A 24,155-nucleotide genomic window follows, 5' to 3' on the forward strand; every position below is an offset into this window, starting at 1 on the left:
GATATCCCATTCTGGTTAATGAGGTGCCCCAGAAACTGAACCTCTCGTAGCCAGAACTCACACTTGGAGAACTTGGCATAAAGCCTCTCCGATCTCAGAACTCCGAGGATCTCCCTCAAATGCTCCTCATGCTGCTCTCGGGATCTCGAATACTCCAATATGTCGTCGATGAACACGATCACTGAGCGATCCAACATCGGTCTGCACACCCTGTTCATGAGATCCATGAACACCGCCGGTGCGTTGGTGAGTCCGAAAGGCATCACCACCAACTCGTAATGCCCATAACGAGTCCGGAATGCTGTCTTCTGGACGACCTCCTCCTGCACCCTCACCTGATGATAACCAGAACTCAAATCGATCTTGGAGAACCAAGATGCTCCCTACAATTGATCGAACAAATCATCGATCCTCGGCAAAGGGTAACGGTTCTTGACCGTTAGCTTATTCAACTCACGATAATCAATGCACATTCGGTGCGAACCATCCTTCTTCTTGACAAAAAGAATTGGTGCCCCCCATGGAGAACTGCTCGGCCTGATAAATCCCTTTCCCAGCAGCTCCTGGAGTTGCGAGGATGACTCCTGCATCTTTGGAGGCGCAAGGCGATAAGGCGCCTTGGCGATAGGCGTAGCTCCCGGAACCAATTCAATACCGAACTCTACCTGCCTCTCCGGAGGCACACCCAGCAACTCCTCTGGAAACACATCCGGGAACTCACGCACTATCGGAACCTCATCAACCGACTTCGGTCTCTCTGAATCAACCCTCACATCCATCACATATGCCACAAATCCCCTACAGCCCTGCTGTAGATTGTGTCTCGCCCTGGTGGTCGAACAAAATGCTGACCCCGCATGTGTACCCTCACCGTACACCGTAAGAACTCCCCCACTAGGGTCTCGAATCGTCACCAATTAACGCTCGCAGTCTATCACAGCTCCATATCGGCTCATCCAATCCATACCCACTATAACACACACGTCCCCCATCGCGATCGGAACCAGATCTATCGGGAACTCCACACCGAAGATCTCAAGGACACATCCTCGAATCACATCCGAAGCATACACTGCTCGCTCATCAGCTATGGAAACTCGCAGAGGCCGATCTAGCGCCTCTCGACAGACACTAATATGCTGACTAAATGCTACGGAAACAAACGACCGACTCGCACCCGAGTCAAAAATACGAACGCAGGCACATAACTCACAAGAAAAGTACCTACGCATATCATCATATAAGCATAAAAACTCAACTCGAAAAAAGATGAAAAGAGAATACATACCAGCCACAACATCGGGCGTTGCGCGGACCTCCTCCGCGGTCAACTGAAATGCTCTCCCACGAGCCTTCGGGGCCTCGGCCTTCACCTGCCGAACCTCGGTAGTCCTAACAGCAGGCACAGATCCCTGAAGAAGCTGCGGGCACTCGGCCTTCCGATGGCCGGTCTAGTTGCAATGAAAGCAAACCGAAAATCCCTTGGGGAAATCCCTCGCGATATGCCCCTTCTTTCCACACTTGTAGCACACCCCAGCCCTGCACGACCCCTCGTGACTCTTACCACACTTCCCACAAGTGCGGCCCTTCACGCCCCCAGATCTCGAATCAGCGGGTATAGCCCGCCTGGCTGTCGGCTGAGACTGATTCCGCCACCGATCCACCCTCTGTGACTCGGCCTCCTCCCTAGCCTGAGTCTCCAACTCAATCTCCCTCTTCTGGGCATTTTCCTGGAGCTCAGCAAATGTCCGGTAAGTCGAGTTCGCCATGAACTCCCGAATATCTCTCCTCAGCACACTCAGATAACGGCTCATACGAGCCTGCTCAGACGACACTTGCTCAGGGAAAAACATCGCCCTCTCATGAAACTTCCTGGTGATGATTGCCACAGAATCAGTACCCTGCTTGAGGGTCAAGAACTCCTGAATCAACCGTTCCCTCTCCACCGGGGGAACATACACCTCTCTGAACATAGCGGTGAACCTCTCCCAGGTCACCTCGGAAATCTCAGCCAAAGTGAAGTTCGCCGTCACGAACATCCACCAATCCTTCGCTCCCAGGCGGAGCTGGTTCAAGGCGCACCGAACCCTCAAGTGCTCTGGACAAGAACACGTATAGAAACATCCTTCGATGTCAGAGATCCACCTCATAGCGGCAATCGGGTCCTGCGTCCCGTCGAACTCTGGTGGCTTCGTGTTGCTGAACTCCCGGAACAACAACGAGTCACCTCCCTGAGGTCTGGCAGCAGCAACAGCAGCAGTAGCTGCAGCTGCAGCAGCCTCAGTCAGCGTCGTGTACCGCTCATCAAAAGTCTCAATCAACGTGGTCTTGATATCCCCAAACATCTCCAGAATCTCAGCCTGGATGGCAGCAGCTACCTCCTCATGAATCAATCGACGGATCTCCTCGTCGTTGACACCACTGCTCTTAGGTGTGTGTCGAGTCCCAACCATGATGCTTCTGAAATACAACAAAAATTATCAGAGACTCGATCAAGCATACACATACTTGATGACGCAACCTTACTTGTCCTCCGTTTTCCAAAAGATTCTTACTTGGAATGCCCACTGATCCGGTGTCTCCAGTAGTACGGGCCCAATACTACTGACCACACCGCATCAGTATTCACTCCAAGTCCACCTCCTTGGATCTTGGATTATAAGTACTCTACTCTCATGAGCTCCTAACTGCTATCTACTCGCTCTCAAAGAATCTCAGCAGCTGAAATCTCCTAGGCTAAGGCATCACAAATCAGGCCACTCTAGTCCTAATATGTATACCTAGCCTACTCTAGCATGCATAACATAACACATCTCATAACACATAATGTAAGGGTACTTTTGGGGATTCACCGTTCGGGCGCTGGCTGATCGTACACACGGCTCCGCTCTGTTTGTCTCAAAACTCTTTTTACTCTTTTCAAAAGTTTTACTTTATTATCAAGATTTTCCTTAAATCCTCAGTTTGAGTTCAGATATGCCCGAAGATGCATCCGAATCCCTCAAGCCAAGTCTCTGATACCAACTTGTAACAACGTGAATTTTCAAAATAATTTTTCATTTTTAAAACATTCATTCATTCATAAAATAATGTCAAACACATTGTATCAAATGTTACTGTCACAAAACATCTCCCTAAAATCTCTACAAAAACTCCAATGTGTGTGTGTACGAATCATATCGGCGCCTTCCCGCGCTCATCACTAGTACCTGAAACACATAACACAACAACTGTAAGAATAAATGCTTAGTCAGTTCCCCAAAATACCACATACATCACATACGCCACTCAAGGCTATACTACGACCCTCCAGTCGATGTGTCTCAGCGGGACCCTCCAATCCCGTAGCTCGTTGGACCCTCTGGTCCGGTCATAGCTCGTTGGACCCTCCGGTCCGGTCTATATCATCATACAACATACAAATATCACATAGCACATAATCTCATACATAACACATAAGACCTTCTGGTCATCGCATAGTACTACTCTAGGTAACGTATAGTGAGAAGAGTCACCTCGATGTCTCGGTAAATATCTGACTCGGAAGAAGTGTGATCTAGCCTTCGCCTAATCACATAAAGTAATACTCTCATAAATACAACTGTACTCAACCCTAAAAGTCAACAAGGTCAACGGTCAAACTTTGACCCGACTCGTCGAGTGCACTAGGGCAACTCAGCGAGTCTACATGTGTCCACTGACTCTCTTAGACCCTCTCTTGGCACGTCGAGTACTTCCGTTGACTCGACGAGTTCCACCTAGCATGAATCGCGGGGCCACCCCGACTCAACTCGCCGAGTCTCAAGAACAACTCAGTGAGTTCCAACTTGAACTTAGACCCCTGACTCTCCCTGACTCACCGAGTCATTCCCCCAACTCGACAAGTACATTCACTGAGTGATTAACGGGCAACCTTCATACTACTCGTCGAGTCTGTTCTTCAGACTCGGCGAGTTCATGCCATGCACAAACTCAATACAACTTCGGAGGTCATATCTGTTCCATACAATCATAGATCTGGCCTCCCCAAGCATGATAATCACGTAAAGTTCGGACCTTGACACACATATAACATTTAAATGGTCCAAAATGGTGATTTAGCCTCAAAAATGACATTCCAAGCTCATGGCTCCCAAAATGACTCATAAAGCTCTAAGGGTTAAGGTCTCTGGACCTCTTTGGGTCCAGATCCAGAACACAAACTTGAGAAGGGACCAATTACTCCACTTAATCAACCTCTAAAAGGGTTAGAAAACCCTAACACTAAGAATCAACCCAAAAACTGAAAAAGCTCCGAGAATAATACCTCAATACAATCTCTATGAGCTCAAAAACCACCAAAATCGCACCTCCTTCAGCCTCCTCTTGCCTTGGTCACTTCCTTCTTGCAAAAACACCCACAAAAGGATCAAGAATGGCCTCTCCTTCCTCACAAACGCTCTAGATCTCTTAGGGTTTCTCTCTGGGGGTTGGTGGCCTCAAATGACGGCCATAAGGGCCTTTAAATAGGTCCCAAACCCTGGAAATTAGGGTTTCATTAAACAGTGTGGACTCGCCGAGTCCACTCATGAACTCGCCGAGTCCAGCTGTGAACTCGCATCCGAAATCGCGACCATACTCAGCTAGTTTAGACGCCAACTCGCCGAGTCTCCTCACAATTCCCAAAAATAAAATAACAAATAATATACCTGGATATCCGGATGTTATATTTCCTTATAGAACACGTGTGTCATTTTGATCTCAGTTCAATACTCATATTATTCAGAACACCATAATCTCTCATACACATTGGTTGATATTAATTTGATTGATTTTTGACCAAAATAATTGTTAACGAAACGTTAACTCTCCGTTAAATTTAGGACTAAAAATATAAGGAATTTTATGTGCATGTTTAACTCTATGTTAACTTTAGTCTTTAATTATTAAATATATAATAATATTGTCCAAAATTCCTTTAGACTTACCCACCTTTTATGTTCCCTACAAATTGTTTTTTAAACAATTAAAAAGAGGTTTCACTTAAGATTTTTTCACCCACCAATATGATACTTTGTCAAAACAAGAAAATAATAAACCATATAAAATTAATGATAAATACTACTTGCTCCATAGAATACCTAACTTCCCAAAGCTATGGCCGATGGTTTGCTGTGATTATTACCGGATTCGACGGAGTTCAATGCCCAAAACTATCCCTCGTCTATGATGCATATTTTCGTAACATCAATTTTCATATTTCACCTATAATGGCAAATGTATATCTAATACGAACAAAAATCAAAACATGCATTTAGCTATATAAAAAATACATTACCCCTACCCTACCCCACCTACTTTACTTTGAAGATTCTTGAAACGTTGCTCGTCGAGTCTTCATTTGTAATTTTGTATCCACATCTCCAACAAGAAAGGATTCCTTGTATTTTCTGTCTGCCACTATATCCGAAATAATGCACCCTATTTTTTCGGGATCAAAATCAAATAAACGTGTTCTTTTCAAGAAACAAAAAAACATTATTTCAACTCAGAATGAACTTTAATTCATACATAAAAGTATTTTGCTATTAACAAAAACTTATACCTATCGTATTTATAGTTAAAGAATCGAAGTAAATTATTTATAAGTTTGTCTTTGTGAGATCACACGACACAATTACGATATCTTAATGTCTTCAATATATTCCTTTTTCCAAACATACTGTCATTCTACCATCATCATCTTACTTAATCATACTTTTTATTTCATATATTCCAACATTATACAAAATTTACAATCAACTTATATGTATATATAGCAAGATTTTCAAGAAATAGAATGCCTTCTGTCTTTACTTAACTTATTCGTACTTCTACTAACAGAAGGTGAAACCCCATGATCAGCCCTCAAAAACGGAGTAAATTTCACAAGCTTTTTCGATATGGTGTTCATGAATGATCTTCGAATCAATGGTGACTTATCAGAATTTGATATCTTCATCTCTTTTAATTTCATTTTCACTTTCAAGAGCTCAAATTTCAAATCTTGATTTTCTTTTTCTAAACTTGAAAGATCATCTGGTAATGGGTTTAGTACTCCGGATCCATCATCCTCTTTCTTATCTTCTAACCGTTGTTGTTCATGGTAAAGAACTTGAACTACCGTTTCAGCAGAAAGCCGGTCATTTCGGGCAGCATGGGCAAGCGTTTTGGGGGTTAGGTTTTGAAAGTTTATCGAATTGCAAAGCTTCTTTCTTTCGTTATCACCTAAAGCCGGGTGAGCCTACAAGATTCAAATCAAATATAAATTACTTTACCCACAGCTTTAAGGGTCTGTTTGGTTGGATGAAATGAAATTATGAATGAAAGTAATGAATCTGAGTTCGTTACATTCCATAATCATGTTTGGTTTGTGTGAGATAATATAATGATTTTCATAACACAATTTTGTATTATATGTAAATAAAAGGAATAGATTTAAGTTTTGACATTTTTATTTATATTAATTAATTATACTTAAAAAATTATTATTTACAAAACAAAAAAAAAAGTATAATAAAATTTCATTATAATGCATGAGATTATAATAAAAAATAAATATTTTCTAGTTTTTTTTTCAGAAAATAAAAATTATAACTTAACTTTAAATCATGAAATTTCTAAAATAGTTTTTGTGTCATTAAAAAGTTTATAAAAAGGGCTATATTATACTTTTCCACCCCTGATCCCTAGATAATGAAAATTAACAAATCGGAAGAAAAAAATAAAATTTCTTGTGGAATGGTACATTTCTACTCCATCATGCAAACAAACAAATTTTTTTTTCCTTCTCCCATTTTGTCATAAAGTGACTCATAATTCTCACTTTATATCCATATGGTTCTTCATCACAATCACTAATCTTTATTTAATATTCAAAAGTTAGTGTAATTGAAAAGGTACCTTCAAGTAAATATCAATAGCTCTATAGATTCCATCCTCCATTCCCCTTTCTTGCTTCGGTAAACATTCAACAAGATTTACAAATTTTGACACCGAAAAGTTACAATCCGAAGCAATTTCAGCAAAATAACTCTCCGTGAGCTTCCTAATCTTCTGAATATCATCACAAGTACTCTCAATATCATTATAATTCATCAAGATTCGTTGCACAGTGTCAACATCAAACAATGTGTCACCATCAAACCGAAAAGAAGGAATCAATATGTCATCCAATACAGCTTGTTCAAGTTGTAACCCTATTCTTTTCTCCAAATCAAGCCTACATGCCATTGTTGTTTCAAGGTGTATTGAAGATCGAAGTAGCGTTGAAAGGAAATTGACTGAAATGGCATTTTTTTCTCTTGGTAAGAGACTAACTATTGTTTCCAAAACTACCCTTTTCTCGTTTTCTTGATTTGGGTCACTTTTGTTCTTGCCCTTTCGTAATATCTCCTGCATGATTGGATAGAAGATCATGTAGAGATCATTTGGAATGAATTCAAATGTTGCATTGTTTTTTGGTGTTTAAACTTTAAATTAATAGTATAATTCATTAACATAATATAATGGGTTAATTACAAAAATGACCAAATATAGGAAGTACGCATAATAACCAAATTAATGACCACTTTTTTTCACATGTAACACGAAATCACCACCCACTTTGCAAAATCGCTTTTTTTGATTCACAAAATTAATGCTTTATAAATGATCATCATATTTCGCGAAATAATAATGTCATTTTGCATTAAAAGAATATAAAGAAATTTCTCAAATCGCATAATCCATTTTAAATTAAAAAGGTGATCGTTTTATTTTGTTATTATGCATCTCTTATTTTATGGTTTCTGTCATTAATTAACGCTAACTATAACGATATTAAAATTAGTTGTGCACTACGAATTTCACTTTGTGTTTCATATAAAATATGTGAATTTGTGTAGAGAAATAAGAATACATAACAAATCTTACCAAATCTTGGAGACACTTTTGGGCATAAAGTGTTAGAATCGGACCAAATGCACACTTATTGAAACCCCTTGAAATCATTGCAAGAAGAACCCTTTGAAAGGTATGAATTTTTAGAACAATCAAATCTTCAGCCCACCAATCAACAACTTTTAGATGACAAAATGAAGAAGATGAAGAATCCAATCCATCACTACTACATCCTCCACTTGCTGACATAGAGAACTCGCATTCTTTCATGACTATGAACGCGATACTATCTACACAACGTGTGACAAGTTTGATATTTTCAGAAATTGGCAAGAAAGTTTCCGATGATTGTAAAATGGAAACAGCAGAAGTCAATGATTTAAGTCCCACTTCGTTTATATATGCCTCGGTTCTTGCTATTAAGTTTCCAATTGCATAGTTTTCTGTCATTTCAAGAAACTCAGCCACACATCTTGCCATTGCAATGTTTTGAATTGTTAGTTCGAAGTTTATTCCATAACAAAACTTTGCTCCGAGTTCGAATCCTTGGGGCCCACCTGGGATATCATTGATTTCGATTATGTGATCACTCTCTTTAAAGTTTGACATAAGTTTCCTCATGTAACCACATTTCGACACTAATGGAAACTGCATTGTTCAAAAGAAGAAAAGATTAAAACTTGTAATCTTTAATCACCAAGAATTGCAAAATGAAATTGATTGTACCTTGTGTAATGAAAAAGAAATGCCTCTTACGTTGATTGTAACATCACTAGGGATTTCCTGGGAGGAAATCCTGCAAAAGTTTATAAAAAAGATGAAGTCTTGAAACATCTTTTCTGGAACTTTAACTCATTAAGTACACAATGAAAATGAAAAATCGTAAAGGAGAGAATGAAAGCAAACCATTCAGTAGTTCTCCTCATGGCATTACTCATGAGCTCTTTTTTCTTAGCATGCATCATGTCAAAGGGTGTGGGCATTGGATCTCCGTTTTCTTGAACATCCACCATGCATGACAATGATTGAACATTCTTGATTTAATTAAACATCATCCACACTGCAATATATAGAAAAATAAATCAAGTGATCTACAGAAAAATGGAAATTTTACCTTGGCCCTACAAGGAGCTGGAATATTATAACTACAAGCTTTGATTCGGCTTTATTTAATTTACCGATATTCTAGATACACAAGCATTCAAGAAATACCGAAAATGGGTATAGGAATTTAGCTTAAAAGGATCAAGATATCGGGGTAAAACAGTCTTTTCCATGAGATTGAGGGAAAACACTGGTGTTTTGTCAGTGTGTTGTGGTGGGGTGCAAATGGGTTTGATAATAGTTGGCCAAAGATTGGATGCTTTCGTCTACTTGTCATTGTGACAATTCATCGAACGCGTTGTTAGGCTGAGAGCTTTTTCTAAATTGAGATGAACAACCTCACTGCGACACTGATGAACAGTTGTAATTAAATCCAATCCTTACAAGTTACAAACATCCGTACAAATTACGTAGCCAAGACTCTATCTTCTCAAAGATAATATTGTTAAAAGTTATGATTGAATAGTAGTATTAATTTAACCAAATGATCAGTCGATATCGTGATGTAAAACATGCTCATGTGACATTAAAGATGCCTGCATGCATGATGAAGATGGGCTCCTTCGCAGGTACGTATAGTTCACATCACATATTTCAAAGGATTGCTTCTTAATGTTGACTGATCATGCATATTTAATTACTTATAAATATAAATAAAGAAAGAAAATTATATATTTAATATTTAAAATAATAAATTATGGTTCTCATAATTGCTTGTGTGCCGACAATGATTCGTAAATAACAAAGAAAAGTAAATGAAAATTTTTCGTTACATATTTTAATTGCTTATATACATACCAAAACATGATAAAATATTAAAATGTAACGATTTTATTCACATATTAATCTTAGCCAATATTATTTTTATTTAAAATGTGATGTTTTACCTAATTAACATTTAAATTATTCATTTTGCAAAACAATTATATTCAATTATCGATGGCCCATTCTTGTAACTCATGAGAAGCCCCTGAAAGGTCACAATCAATGTAAAACCACATCTTCCAAACTCAATTGGAGACACGTATGGATGTGTGATGTTTAAGTTAATATTGTTTTGATCATTCTTTTGTCTCAATTAATTATTTATAAACTGTTTTATAGATTATGAAACAACATTTTGTGCCAACTTTTTTGAAGAAAAAAAACTATATTTTAATAAATGAAGTTTTGATATACTTGTATTAGACCATCTACAATCCAATTTTATTTTTAACAACAAAATAGTTTAAATGAATGATGCAAACAATGCTTTTTTCCAACTCTACACAATTTTTTAAATCAAAACAATTTTCTCTCTAATATTTTTTTTGTATAACTTTTATAGATTGTAAAAAACACTCTATTCAACTTATTATTTTTTTAACGTATCTATTTATTTTTTTTGTTGTAAAAACTTTGTGAAATATATATTACAAAATTATAACACTTGTTTTTTTTTCATAACAAAAACATTATGGGTTTGAAAACATTTTATAATTTTAATCAAAGTTATCAAAACGTGATCCAACAAAAACCAAAACGGTTTACTTTTTTGTTTCAAAACATATCATCTTAATGTAATACTGATAACACACAAAACGATAGTAAAGTAGTGAATTTACATACATTATAGAAACCATGTCGAGCTTCTATACTCCAAAAGTTCACTGTTATCAATACAATCATAATCTTCTGGTTCTTTGTATCTGAACCGAGAATACATGACATTTAAACAAAACATTCATAAGACTATAGTGTCTCATGAACTATATGAATTTAGACACAAAATCACTATCAAACATTTGATAAAACCTTTAATTTCCATATGTTTTGTATGATTTAACATATCATCACAAATTGCATAACCATACACAATATTAAAGCTTACGGGCCTTCTTGTGTCGTATAGTCAAGTTCACATAAACTTCTTCGAATATATATTAATAAAATCATTATTAACACTTAATAAAACTCTTTCAAGTTATCCTACTTCATGCAATGTAAGTTATATGTAGTTCATGATTACATTTGAAATAAACCTTACGAGCCTTGTAGTATCACGCTAACGTATTGACATATGTTCCTTCGGTCAAATACCGATTCAAACCTTAGGGTTTAATCCTAGAAATAACATTTTATCAACCCTTACTCAAATAGGAAGAAAAAATTAGCCCATTAAGATACCCCACTACATCTACTTCGTGAAGGGATATATGATTCCGGTAGAGATGCCCCTTATCTCCTTCTTGGGATATCGTAACTATCTGGATACAACTTTATGCACTTACATTCAATTTATCCATGATCACCACATTTCTTTTGTAGATTCAATCAAATGCATATGTAATTTTCTATCAATAAAATCATAATACTTTTGCACAATATAACAATTTATCATGACAAAACATCATCAAATTTATAACCTTTAAGATAAGCTTATATTTTACTTTTACCTTTCAAAATCATGTATAAACAAATACAAACTCTTGCAGAGAGTTCATTTAATCAAATTAGATAATATTCAAAACTTTAACCTACTCTTATGAAAAATAGTTCATTAACTCCTCAACTGCTACCTTTTTCTTTCAAAACTATTTCAGAATACTACTTACTCTTTCAAAGAGTTCATTTTCCCAAAACCCAAAGTTTCCTTAAAAGCATCAAGTAACTAATTACTCAAACCATGCTTTTATTTTTTCTAGTAGTTCGCTAATATCAACATATTCTTTTAAAATAACTCATAGAATTAAAACTCATAATTATGTCATGTATCCCGTTAGAAAAAGCCACATGTACTCACATTGCTAGTTAGTGAAAACTAACTAACAGTTTAGCTTCTATTCTTCACTTAGTGCATTTGACCATTTATCCTTGCCATAACCTATTCAAATAACACATTAAGCTCTTGATAACTTGTCTCGGTTCATAAAGAGTATAATCTAAATATATATTCCAAAATTATCCTTCACTTAATCACATAAATTTCTCATTTCAATTTTTATGCTCAAAATCAATTAAGCTCCACCAATAATTCTTCTACATGTCTTAAATCATTAGGCATAAGCTTAATTTCAAGTATTTTAAAAATTCATTTAGTTAGGGTTCACCACCTTTACACACAACCAAACTTGGTTGATTCTTCAACATCATCAAAACTAATTATACTTCATGGATAACTTGTTTATATGTCTTAATGCATTAAGACATTAACTCGATGTCACAGATCTAACAAATCACCCAATTAGGATTTTAACTCATCATCTCCAAATTCATAAATTTAACCATGGATTTTCTAAATCAAGCTTAGTATCATAATCACAATAACTATAACAACATCACACTAGAAGTTTAAAGTGTTTGGATCAAGATTCTAGTAACCCCTTTAAATTTCATCGGAAAAGAATACAAAAGCATGCTAGAGGGAGAGCAGCTTGATCGACAACAAAGTTCTTGCTTTCACTAACATAAGGGGTTTGTTTGACATAATTATATTCTATTAGATCTAAGTTACTCTTTTTCTATAAATTCCTTCCTATAATTAGGCCTTCCTCGAACACCAATCCATAGCTTAATCCTATCCAATTGACTTGTTTTTAATGAAATCATCCGAATCAATTTAACCAAAAATTTTCTAAAGATATCTTACTTGCATCACGACCCAACCTTCCTTCGGTAACTTTTGAAGTAAGGAATCAAGAAATCTTACTAGTTCTCCTTGTTGTACTCTTTTTATTGATAAGGAGACAGACTTTCTTGAAAAAAAATCTTCATACTCCATGCTTGTCCATCAAAAGCGACGTAACATCACATCTGATAATCACCTTCTTCCATAAAAATTCCAAATTCAATAATTTATATTTTTGTAACATATTTTAAGAAGATATCCTAATCATATATCATAAGATACCATGAGATTACTTAGTCTTGAAAAAATATTTCTACTATAAGCACATAGGACCTAAGTGATGTCACTAATAATTATCATAAAGAAACTATGTTTCTCTCTTATTTTTCAAAGTTTAAGCCTAGGTATGGATAACGAAATTCACTTAAACTATGGGTCTGATATCAAATGCAACACCAACCCTTCTTCATATAATAAAAAATATTATGTTTTTAAATACATTTTATAATTTATTCAAATTTATCAAAACATGATCCAAGAAAAACCAAAACATTTTACATTTTGTTTCAAAACATATGAAGTGGGTATACAATAGATAACACACACAACCATAATAAAGCAGTGAATTTACATACATTATAGATTATTTGTCAAACCTTTATATTCTAAAAGCTCACTGTAATCAATACACTCACAACATTCTAGTTCTTAATATATATAAACCTGGATTACATGGCATTTAAACAAAACATACATAAGAGAGTAATGACCCGTGAGCTATATAGGTTTAGACACAAAATCATTCTCAAACATATGAAAAAAAAACCTTTTCATTTCCACATGTTATGTAAGATTTAACATATCATCATAAAGTGAATAATCATAAACACAACTAAGCCTTGCGGGCCTTCTCGTATCATATAGTCAAGTCTGCATAAAGTCATTCCATTATATATCGATCAAATCACTATTAAACATTTAATAAAACTTTTCATTTCAATATAATTCAGTCAATATAACTTATCTGCAATGCATGATCACAATCGAAATAAAACCTTACGGGCCTTCTTGTATCATGCCTCCGTATTGACATAAAGTTCTTTCATTCACATATTAATCCAAACCTTAGGGTTAATGCTAGAAATAACACCCTATCAACCCTTACAAAGATAATAAGAACTGATCTGTTATGAGCCTAGCTAAAATACGAATTGGGGCAGCGGAAGCACCAATATTTTTTCTGCTCTAAGATTAATAACCACATATCTAGCTTAATACAAACATATATGCAACCTAAAGGACTTAATAGAAATGAACCATACCTTTATGGTCTTCTTCTATTTCTTCTACTTAGCTAGTTGATCACATAGAGTTCCTCTCTTATAACCATACCCAAGACATAACAATCAACAAATCTGAAAGTACCATCGAGAACCAACATGAAACAAACTTGATCAAAGGAATTTGATCGGTGACATGGCACAGCAAAAGAAGAACCGCAGTGTGGTATCGAACCTTCATGTTTTTCTAGGGTTTTTTAAGGATTCCGACTTTTTGAGATAAGAGACTAAGTTTTCATTGTTCCAAAACCAGGATTAGACGTATTTATTTATGTGTAGGTGATTTGAACTTCAATTGATAATTATCTGAAAATTAGTAATTATCCAGACTTTTGATAATTATCCAAGAATCAAATCTTTCTAAAATATTCCATATTTTCTTTGTTTTCTAATTAATTAATTAAACTATTAATTAATTAACAAAACAAGTCCCTAAAATAAATATATGTCAATTCTGCTTAATTTCACTCTTGTGTGTAACCCAAAATGACACTACTATTTATAGTAATATTACCGACATGTTATGGCTATGGGAACCATTCTCCAATAGCTCCAAATTTCACTTAGACATCAACAAAATTTTGGTTCAATACTTAATAGATATAAGCAGTGAGTGGTAGTCCAATACAACTACTATATTTATCATAATTTTGCTATAAACAACCCTAAGATTAATGACTTCAAATTCCTTTGATCTTCATGGTATCTATAATGAACCTGGGACATGGATCATAGGTCAATCTCATGGTTCAAGATTATGTTTCCCACTATTGAATAGTGGTGTCCTTATCAAAGTGCAGTTAAATATGATCAACTCAGTCTCCACTCGGCTAAGAATTTATTGTCAACACCAAATCATCGAGGGGCTCGGAGATATATACTTCTCCATTTCTAGCAGAAGGATCAAATAAACTTCGACTAAATATGCCAATACTATTCCTCGTGAAATATCTACTCAAACCTTGTATAGCCGGCAGTTACGAACAATGTTAAGGAGAAACCAAGATACAACAGAACGTAGGACAATACCTCATACATCTCTATTTGAAGAATAGTAAATATTGTTACTCATGACAAGATACATGAAGTAATCTTTAAGTTTTGTTACTCCAATACCTAAAATATCCATTTTCAAGTAGTCATTAGTATTACTTGCATACCTTTGCAATGTTCATCTCAATTAAAAAGATACCAATACTCCATGACAGTCTTTATTCACTAGTATCTTCCGAGAGTAGGACCAATTGTGGAAGCTTCAATATAACATTATTCTGGAAGTGGTTCTAAACATGCAAAAGAAAGAACATATAAAGTATTAATTAAAAGGTAGCAACTTATTATTAATAATCACCAAATCAAAAAGTCATATTATTATCAATATAACAACTTATTATTAATAATCTACAAATTTTGTAATCAAAACAAATCACTACCAAACCTAGTCCCAATATATCTGGTATGAGCATCATGCTTGATTTTTGACAATGGTTTGGTAAATGGATCAACATGATTATCTTCCGATAGAACTTGACTCACTATAATGTCTCCATATTCAACTAGCTTCCTGATGTAGTGGAACTTTCTGAGTAGATATCTTGAGCGCTTGTGATCTCGAGCTTCTTTAGCCAAAGCGACTATTCCCTCATTGTCGCAAAAGATTTATGCTTGGAACAACACCCAAATCGTTGATGAACTTCTTTAACCACATTGCCTCCTTGGAAACTTCATTAGCCGCAATATACTCCGACTCTATTGTTGAATCCTCTATAGTCTCTTGCTTGGAACTCTTCTAAGTCCCTACTCCTCAATTAAATATGAATACAAAACTTGATTGAGATAGAAAATCATCTCTATCGATTTGAAAATGTGTATCCAAATATCCTTTAACACTTAGCTCTTTGTTACCACCATAGGCCAGGAACATATCTAAGTTCTCCTAAGATACTTCAAAATGTTCTTGACCGTGATCCAATGAATTTCGCCAAGATTGGCTTGATAACGACTTATCATGCTTAAAGCTAATAAGACGTCCGACCTTATACATATCATGGCGTACATGATCGTTCCTATAGCCAAAGCATATGAGACTCAACTTATTATGTCCAGTTCTTCACCGGTACTAGGACATTGAGTTTTACTCAATACCATGCCATGTTGCATAGGTACAAATCCTTTCTTATAGTCCTCCATCCTGAATTTCTTTAAAATTTAATCTATTCATGTATTATGGATAATTCCTATCAGTCACCTAGATTTATCCTTATAGATCTTGATACAAAGTATGCACACGACTTCTACCAAGTCTTTTATAATGAGACTCTTCCAAATCCAAACTTCTACACTATTCAGTGTTGGGATGTCTTTTCCTATAAGAAGAATGTCATCGACATATAAGACAAGAAAGACAACTACGCTCCCACTAGATCTAATATATAAAAATTGTTCATCTTCATTAATTAAGAAACCAAACTTCTGGATTTTCTCATTGAAACATATGTTCCACCTGCGAGGTGCTTGTTTAAGTCCATAGATGGACTTCTCAATTTTGCGTAACATATTAGGATACTTGGACTATACAAAACCTTCTAGTTTATCCACGTAAATATATTTAGTATGATTCCCATTAAGAAAAGCATTTTTACATCCATTTTCCATATTTTAAAACCATGATAAGTGGCAATGGAAAATAGAATCCTAATAAACTTAATCATAGCTACTCTCGAGAAGGTTTACTCATTATCAATTCCTTGAGTTTGAGTATAACCATGTGCATCCAATTGAGCTTTATATGTATGCATTTTTCCCAGACAGTCATCTTCTTGAATACCCATCTACACCCAATGGTTTTAAGGCCATGTGATGGATCAACCAAATTCCAAACTTGGTTATCATACATAAATTGAATCTCGCTCTCTATTGCCTCTTTCCATTTTGTATCCTTTGGGTTTGTCATGGCTTCCTGATAGTTGTGCAGCTCATTATCGCTCAACATGTTGTCATATCTATAAGGTGGAGGCGGAGGTGTATTAGATTCCTCAAAAGGTTCTTCAACCTCTTGTTGAAATCTAGTGTCAACTTCAGGTTCTTTATTGGTTGATTCTTAAATCTCATCAAGATCGATTTGGCTCCCACTAGTTTCTTCAGATGTTAGTTCCATTTCATGGAAAACTGTCCTACAAGAAATAATAATCTTATTCTCATTAGGATTATAAAACAAGTATCCAAAGGAATCTTTAGAATAAACAATGAAGTAACACCTTTCAGATATGGGTTCAATTTTTTCGTGTGCTTTTCGACGAACAAAAGCCCCATAATCCCAAATCTTGATTCGTACAAGAGTGGGACGAGTCCATTTCTACATTTTGAATGGTGTCTTTTCAACCTTCTTAGTTGTACAAGGTTTAGAATATAAGCGGGAGTTTCTAGATCATAACCCTAGAAACTAAATGGAAATGTAGCACAAGTCATCGTAGAACGAACCATATCTAGCAAGCCTCGATTTCTCCTTTCAGACATACCATTGTGTTGTGGTGTTCTTGGTGGAGCTAGTTATGGGACTATCCCACAATTTCTAATATGATTGTAGAATTCATCTATGACATCCCCAAATTGACTGCCAGAAAAGACCGGTTTAGTTTATGCTTTTAGAATAATTTCAGAGTAATCCTTTGATTAAAAGAGTTGCGGGATTTGTTCCCAAAATGAAATATGATAAAATAAGATTTACCAAAGCATTTCTTAAAGAAGTATATTTTAATTATATAACAAAACTCGGGATGTCATGTTCCGATACAGACAAAAGCATAAACGACACATTATAAGCCTTACAACATTTATATACACTACATGCCTATAATCAAAATATCTAGATAAGTCGTCCAACTTACGCTCTGGTGCCACTACTTGTAATACAAAGAAAAATTGAGTGGGTCAGGCTTGGGAGCCTGGTGAGCATATAGGGATTTCAACTCACAATGAATAAATTTATTAATTTCATCAAACAACAATAACCCAATTACCCATTCCCGTTATCCTCACTTTACTTCCCTAAAACAACTATCACAATGTAACGACCATAAAATTCCAACCAATTTAAATTTTATTTTTTTAAAAACAACCCGATTTCATAAAATTATTACAAAAAGGTTTTCAATACAATTATTTCAAAGTCTTCCCAGAACCACATCGTGAAGCATAAACATGAGGAGTGGTACGATCACGCCTTTGCCTTGCCACGGTCTCCTGAAGAACCTAAAAAACATTAAACCACAACTGTAAGCCCGAAAGCTTAGTGAGATACCCCCAAAATACCAACCGCATATACCATACACGCATATCATGCCATAACATAACAGAACACATAACAGCCATGCACTTCGGGTTTACTGTGTGACTGGTCCGCCGCATCGGCACGTCTACTCCGCCCTCTTGGGGCCTACAGCCTATCCGGACCGCTCGTCGGGCCTTCGGGATAACCGGTCTGCCCTGGGTATGTTGGCTTACAGCACAAAGCAGGTCCCGCCTCAACCCAACCCCAGTCCAACAACCATGTACACATAAACATTCAATCATATAACGTATCATATCCCATCAAACCAATCTAACAGATCACATAGCATAACATTGTCCTAACCAGGATACCGACCTAACCGGTCACTAGCGTAGCATCATCCTATATACCAGGATTCCGACCTTAACTAGGTCTCTAACATATACCATCCTAACTACCAGGATGCAACATAGCAAAGCAATAACATAACAACGATGCCCGGATCACAATCCGATAAAGGGCCGGCCTTGGTGCCGTAGACCCTGCTGATATAGTGAGGATAACTCACCTCGCAACTGCCGAATGAACAGGTAAACTCAAGTCGCTCCGACCACTGATACGATCCCCAACACTGGCCAACACCAAAACTCTGAACTCAAAACAAAAGCCAACAATTACCAAAATGCCCCTGGAAATCAACTGGTCAACCCTTGGTCAAAGTCAAAGTCAAAGTCAACCCCTGACTGACTCTACTCGCCGAGTCAACCCGATGACTCGCTGAGTCCCCATGCACAGAACTTCCCCAATTTGCAACTCAACTCGCCGAGTCACCCCGAGACTCGCCGAGTCCAACAACTCTGAGTCCTTTCACACTTGAGTCACCGAGTCATCCCTTGACTCACCAATTCACAGCTCAACCAGAAGAAAGGTTAGGACCTCACGACCAGACTCGCCGAGTCCAAGAACAGACTCGCCGAGTCCAAGGCGATCTTCAACCTACTCGCCGAGTTGTTCTTCCAACTCGCCGAGTTCCAGTCCATCTTCAAGCAACTCGCCGAGTACGCCTTTGTGACTCGCCGAGTGCCTCAAGATCTTAACCCATACAGAAGCCTTCCAGGCCATGCAATTGATCCAAAACGTAGATCTACCCTTCTACAACCCATCCATCACGTAAAGTGGCAAACTTTACGTGAATCCAAAGAGATCTAGGCATTTTACACTCTAGGGCTAGGGTTTGGGACAAGATGACTTCACTAAACACTCAAGAACAGGGACTTTAATGCACTCTAGACCTTCTCCATTCCAGATCTGAGGTAGCAACCTCAGATCTAACCTTCAAACTCGAAATACCATAAGCCAAACTTTCCACACACTCCAAAATAATGATTCTAGATGAATAACAACCCAAGAAACGAAGTAATACCTCAAAAGGAAGCCCCAACAGAAGAGAAATCTGAATCTTAGCAAAGCCCCTTGCTCCAAGCCTCCTAACCCTCCAAGATCTCCTCCAAAATCTCTTCTCCAAGGTTTAAATGCACTCAAATCCCTCACAATCGCGTCTAAGGGTTTTTTGGACTTCAAAAGAGGGGGTAAAGAGGCTGGGGAGAGGGTATAATGTCCTTTATATAGGGCTCATCCTCAGAAATTAGGGTTTTCTCCACTCAGCGCCTACTCGCCGAGTCCATCCTGCGACTCGCCGAGTTGACCACTTAACACACGACCAGAGTCGCGACCCTACTCGCCGAGTCCACTCGTGGACTCGCCGAGTTGCCCTTTCCCATATACACTTTTAGCCCTTCAACTCTACTCTTGATATTTCGGGATGTTACACACAAGGGACCTAGTCTAAGGATTTTCATCGGGGCAACAACACATGCTTCAGGGTTTCCTCAGCAATGTATGTGAAACAAGACAACCATGTGGGGGATAGAGTACAACAAATGAACACCCAAGTTCATTAACACCTATAGGTGGCTAGCCTGCCAGTGTTCCACTAGACTGTCTAGAAAAGTCCGTGGTCATCATCTAAACTCGGCTAGAGAACTGAATCAAGAACAACAGAGAGGCATCTCATCAATTTATCACACGTCAACTATCTACCCATGTTCTAACCCAACATATTTTGTAGATAACAATATATAAACATACATTCATATATAACTTACAACTTGATGAGATATTCATTCAATACGCATTTCAAATAAACAGATCATATACATACATATATATACATATATATATATATATATATATATATATATACACACACACACACACAAATAGCACATATTCTATATGAGATACTTCATAGTTATGTGTTACAAGAAAAGGGAAGATACCCTCACTCAAAACATATACTTAATACATACAACAATACTTGTACTAACAATCGTGTATATGAAAGGGACAATACACTCACTTGATAAGACGATTATCGGACAGCACTACGGCTCTTCAAGTAGTAACTCTTCGATGAAACCGGAATATCTTCACACACCGGGTTTCTTGCGGGCAAAGCTTTGGCTCGGAAACTCTTTTCTTCTCGGGATCTTCGGTACTTCGGGACTTGCTTTGGGTGTTGGGATGATACCGGGGCTTCTGGGGTATAACTTGCACGTAAATCGAGGTAATATGGAGTAAGAGGAAACAAATTGACAACCCTAAATGGCTGGCATCACTTTCTATTTATAGGAGGCTGAAAAACCATGCGCACGTCGTTAGCTTGATAGGTCACTGCGTTCGTCATGGCCACTTGCCCTGGAAGGTGTCCATCACCTGCTCACGTCGTGAACACTGTGCTCACGTCGTGAGCTCTGACAAAGGTGGAAGTTCGTGCCCCGAACTTCAGAAATTCATATATTTCGCATACGAGTTCCGTTTTCGACGTTCTTTATCTGCATACGTAGGTGAGATTATGCTCTACAACTCTCGTTTAGACACCGTCGGCTAATTTTGAATTTAACTTTTATTATATTATTTTTAGTAGGCCGGGACAGGAAAACTCTGTTAGAAATTCATAACTTCTTTATCTGACGTTTGTTTTCGTCTGTCTTTTTACCGTTGCATTACTATTGATGAGATCTTCGATTCTCGTTTAGATTGTTTCGGCTATAAATCACTCGATCTCATATTCGAACTTTGGGCTACATACTGCTAAGTCGAAACTTTGAAAAATCATAACTTCCGCATACGAAGTCAGATTTAGACGTTCTTCTTATGCACACTCTAGATTTAACTTATTCTACGACTTTCATTTAGATCCGTAAGGCTAAATATCGCTCTATCGTAAACTCACTATTTATGTCATACATTGTCGTACCGGTTCTGTAGCGAAACTTCGACATGTCATAACTCCTTCGTTATAACACGGATTTCGGCATTCTATATATATATATTCGGAATCGTTGTTCAGTTAAATCACATAATACTCAAATAATACATTCTTATTATTTCAAAAGGATTTACAAAGGTTAACCTAGACTATTACATCAATATTAATGTCTAGCCTAGAAACACGGGGGTTACATCATCACTAAGACACTCTCTGCCCTTATCAGAACGGAGTATCTTGATTTTCTTGCCAAGTTGGTTCTCTACTTCCCTTTGGAATGTCTTGAATACTTCAAATGCCTCATACTTATGTTTAATCAGGTAAACATATCAATATCTATTGAAGTCATCAGTAAACATGATAAAGTATATTTTTCTATGTCTATTAACGTATCTAAATAGACCACATACATCCGAATGGATGATGTCCAACAAATTCATGCCTTTCTTACAGTTACCTATAAAAGGTTCCTTTGTTATTTTACTAAGTAAACAAAATTCGCAATCACCATCCAAATCAAGGTTGAATGGTTCCAAGATCCCAATTGATTGGAGCTTGGCGATTCTCTTATTTTTTATATGGCCAAGACAGCAATGTCGAAGACATGATTTATACAAATTAGACAAACTAACATTTAAGATTAAGTTATCATTTTTCCTTACACCAACCACAGATTCGTATACGTCATTGCATAGATTTGAATATTTGATTTAAAATAAAGAGAACTATCTTTGTAAACCAAAATACTACCATTATTATTATTAAATCTAAAAATTAAATCGTCACACCACAAAGCATAAACTATAATAATGTTTCTTGCCATGTAAGGTGAATAGCAATAATCTAACAAACTACTTGAAATACTAGAAAATGCAGAAAGCTCATAATCTCTAATCTTGGTAGTAGATACCTTGTTGTTGTTCCCCATGATCATATCGAGCTCCTAGTGTCTCAACTTCCTACTTTGCCTCAATCCCTACACATAAGAACAAATGTAGATTCCACATCCTGTGTCAAGTATCCAATTACTAAAAGTCATAGCTTGATGTAATTTAATGGCAAACATATATGAAGAGTCAATACCCTTGGCCTTGTTCTTCTTAAGACCCTCCATATATTTTGGACAACTATATTTCCAATGGCCCTTTTCTTGGAAATAGTAGCATATGGCTTCTTTGGGGTCATTCACAAGTGCTATATCAGAAACATCCTTCTTAAAGTTCAAGATGGATTCACCAACTTTCCATTTCCCTTTCCCTTAGCTTTGGGGTGAGAGGAACTTTTCCTCTTTACATCACCTTCCCTAATAGCTAACATAGGAGAAACTGAGTTGGCATTCCTAGGTGGAACAACACTTTCTTCTACAGTCTTGAGCATTCCATGTAACTCCATGATGCTCTTTTCTAAACCATTCATATAGTAATTAATAACAACCTGCTTGTATGCACTAGTCAAAGAGTTGACTATGACATCAATAGTCAACTCTTGAGTGAATGGTAAGCCAAGACAATCAGGTCTGTAAAAGTACGCTTTCATTTTTAGAGTGTGGGTACTCATATAACCATTCTCTTGTTTCTTGCAACCTAGAAGAGCGTACATGACCTTGAATCTCTCAATTTGATCTTGACCTTGAAACATTTCCTTGAGCTGCTCGTTAATGTCGTATGCCCCAAGGTTCGTGAAACTCTTTTGGATTTTAGGGTAATTCCTTTTGTATGCAATAGTCACCTCTTTAGTTTCTCTTCATAGAGCTCCTCATCCAGATACTCATCCAAAACATACTCATTTTTCTCGTATCGAAGAGTGATCCTCAAGTTACGAATCCAATCAAGATAGTTATAACATTGAGCTTATCTCGTGAAAGGACTTGTAGCAAAGAAAAGTTTGATTAAGTGGTTGGTACAAGATGGAGTGGAGCACTTGAACCATGAAACATCTATAAGAAAAGGAAAAAGATTCGCTTAAATGAATGATACATTTTAAGATAATTACCCAATATTAAATTATTAATTAAGAGGATAAGATCCATATTTGGCTTAATGATGTAAAGTGGCTTAGCTAAAAATTACACAATGGAGCTATTTAGGTGGGCAAACAATTTTCGATCTCAATCTCTATGAGATTCCCAGCTAGACGAGATTTATCGACTTATGTCAACAGCGTGTTCATCTCTTCTAATTCTCATTTAGCATTCATGACTGGTTTAGCCGAGGATCATGAATCCAAATAGTGGATAGACTATGCAAAGCTAAAATGATATTCAGCTCAAGTAACGCTTGATAATCGTGATTACCATATACCTTACTTCGATTATATTCTTATTTGATGTGCCCGTAAGCCACATGAAGGTGCCAAAAAGAATATACAAAAAGGCGTAGTTTTCGTGGGAAGCATAAGATTCATGTTCTTATAAAAGGGGCTTTTGTTTTATTACTTATAAATTTGATAGTTTTAACGTCACTCAATTTGTCCTATCAAACCTTTTTTGTAACTCTAGTTAAAATCCAAGATGGTGGTGAGGGAGGCGAGCATTAGATGCTACTTAAAAGTTTGCCTCATTAAAAATCAAAGAAACCACCTAGAACCTTCCTTATAGCATTAAAG

General features: G+C 36.7%; 1 protein-coding gene across 1 annotated transcript; it reads right to left on the reverse strand.

Annotated features, from left to right (window-relative positions):
* Positions 1-5,723: 5,723 nt before the first annotated feature.
* Positions 5,724-9,409, reverse strand: LOC145093177 (BTB/POZ domain-containing protein SR1IP1-like). The gene is made up of 6 exons (XM_079031249.1): positions 9,078-9,409; positions 8,806-8,959; positions 8,626-8,695; positions 7,933-8,547; positions 6,922-7,413; positions 5,724-6,262 (listed from the first exon to the last, which is right to left on the reverse strand). Exons 2-6 carry the CDS (start codon positions 8,910-8,912, stop codon positions 5,807-5,809), a joined length of 1,740 nt encoding a protein of 579 aa, XP_078887375.1. The 5' UTR covers positions 8,913-8,959; positions 9,078-9,409; the 3' UTR covers positions 5,724-5,806.
* Between the last annotated feature and the right edge of the window lie 14,746 nt (positions 9,410-24,155).

Source organism: Lactuca serriola, chromosome 3 (genome assembly GCF_051521515.1).
Source record: "Lactuca serriola cultivar US96UC23 chromosome 3, Lser_US96UC23_V15, whole genome shotgun sequence".
NCBI lineage: Eukaryota > Viridiplantae > Streptophyta > Magnoliopsida > Asterales > Asteraceae > Lactuca > Lactuca serriola.

Bases quoted from the DNA above. Each gene is read 5' to 3' on its own strand.
- LOC145093177 (XM_079031249.1), bottom strand. From the start codon at position 8,912: ATGGTGGATGTTCAAGAAAACGGAGATCCAATGCCCACACCCTTTGAC. The intron at 8,696-8,805 runs GTTTGCTTTCAT...AAACTTTTGCAG, and splicing joins ATGAGGAGAACTACTGAATG to GATTTCCTCCCAGGAAATCC. The intron at 8,548-8,625 runs GTACAATCAATT...TGAACAATGCAG, and splicing joins TTTCTTTTTCATTACACAAG to TTTCCATTAGTGTCGAAATG.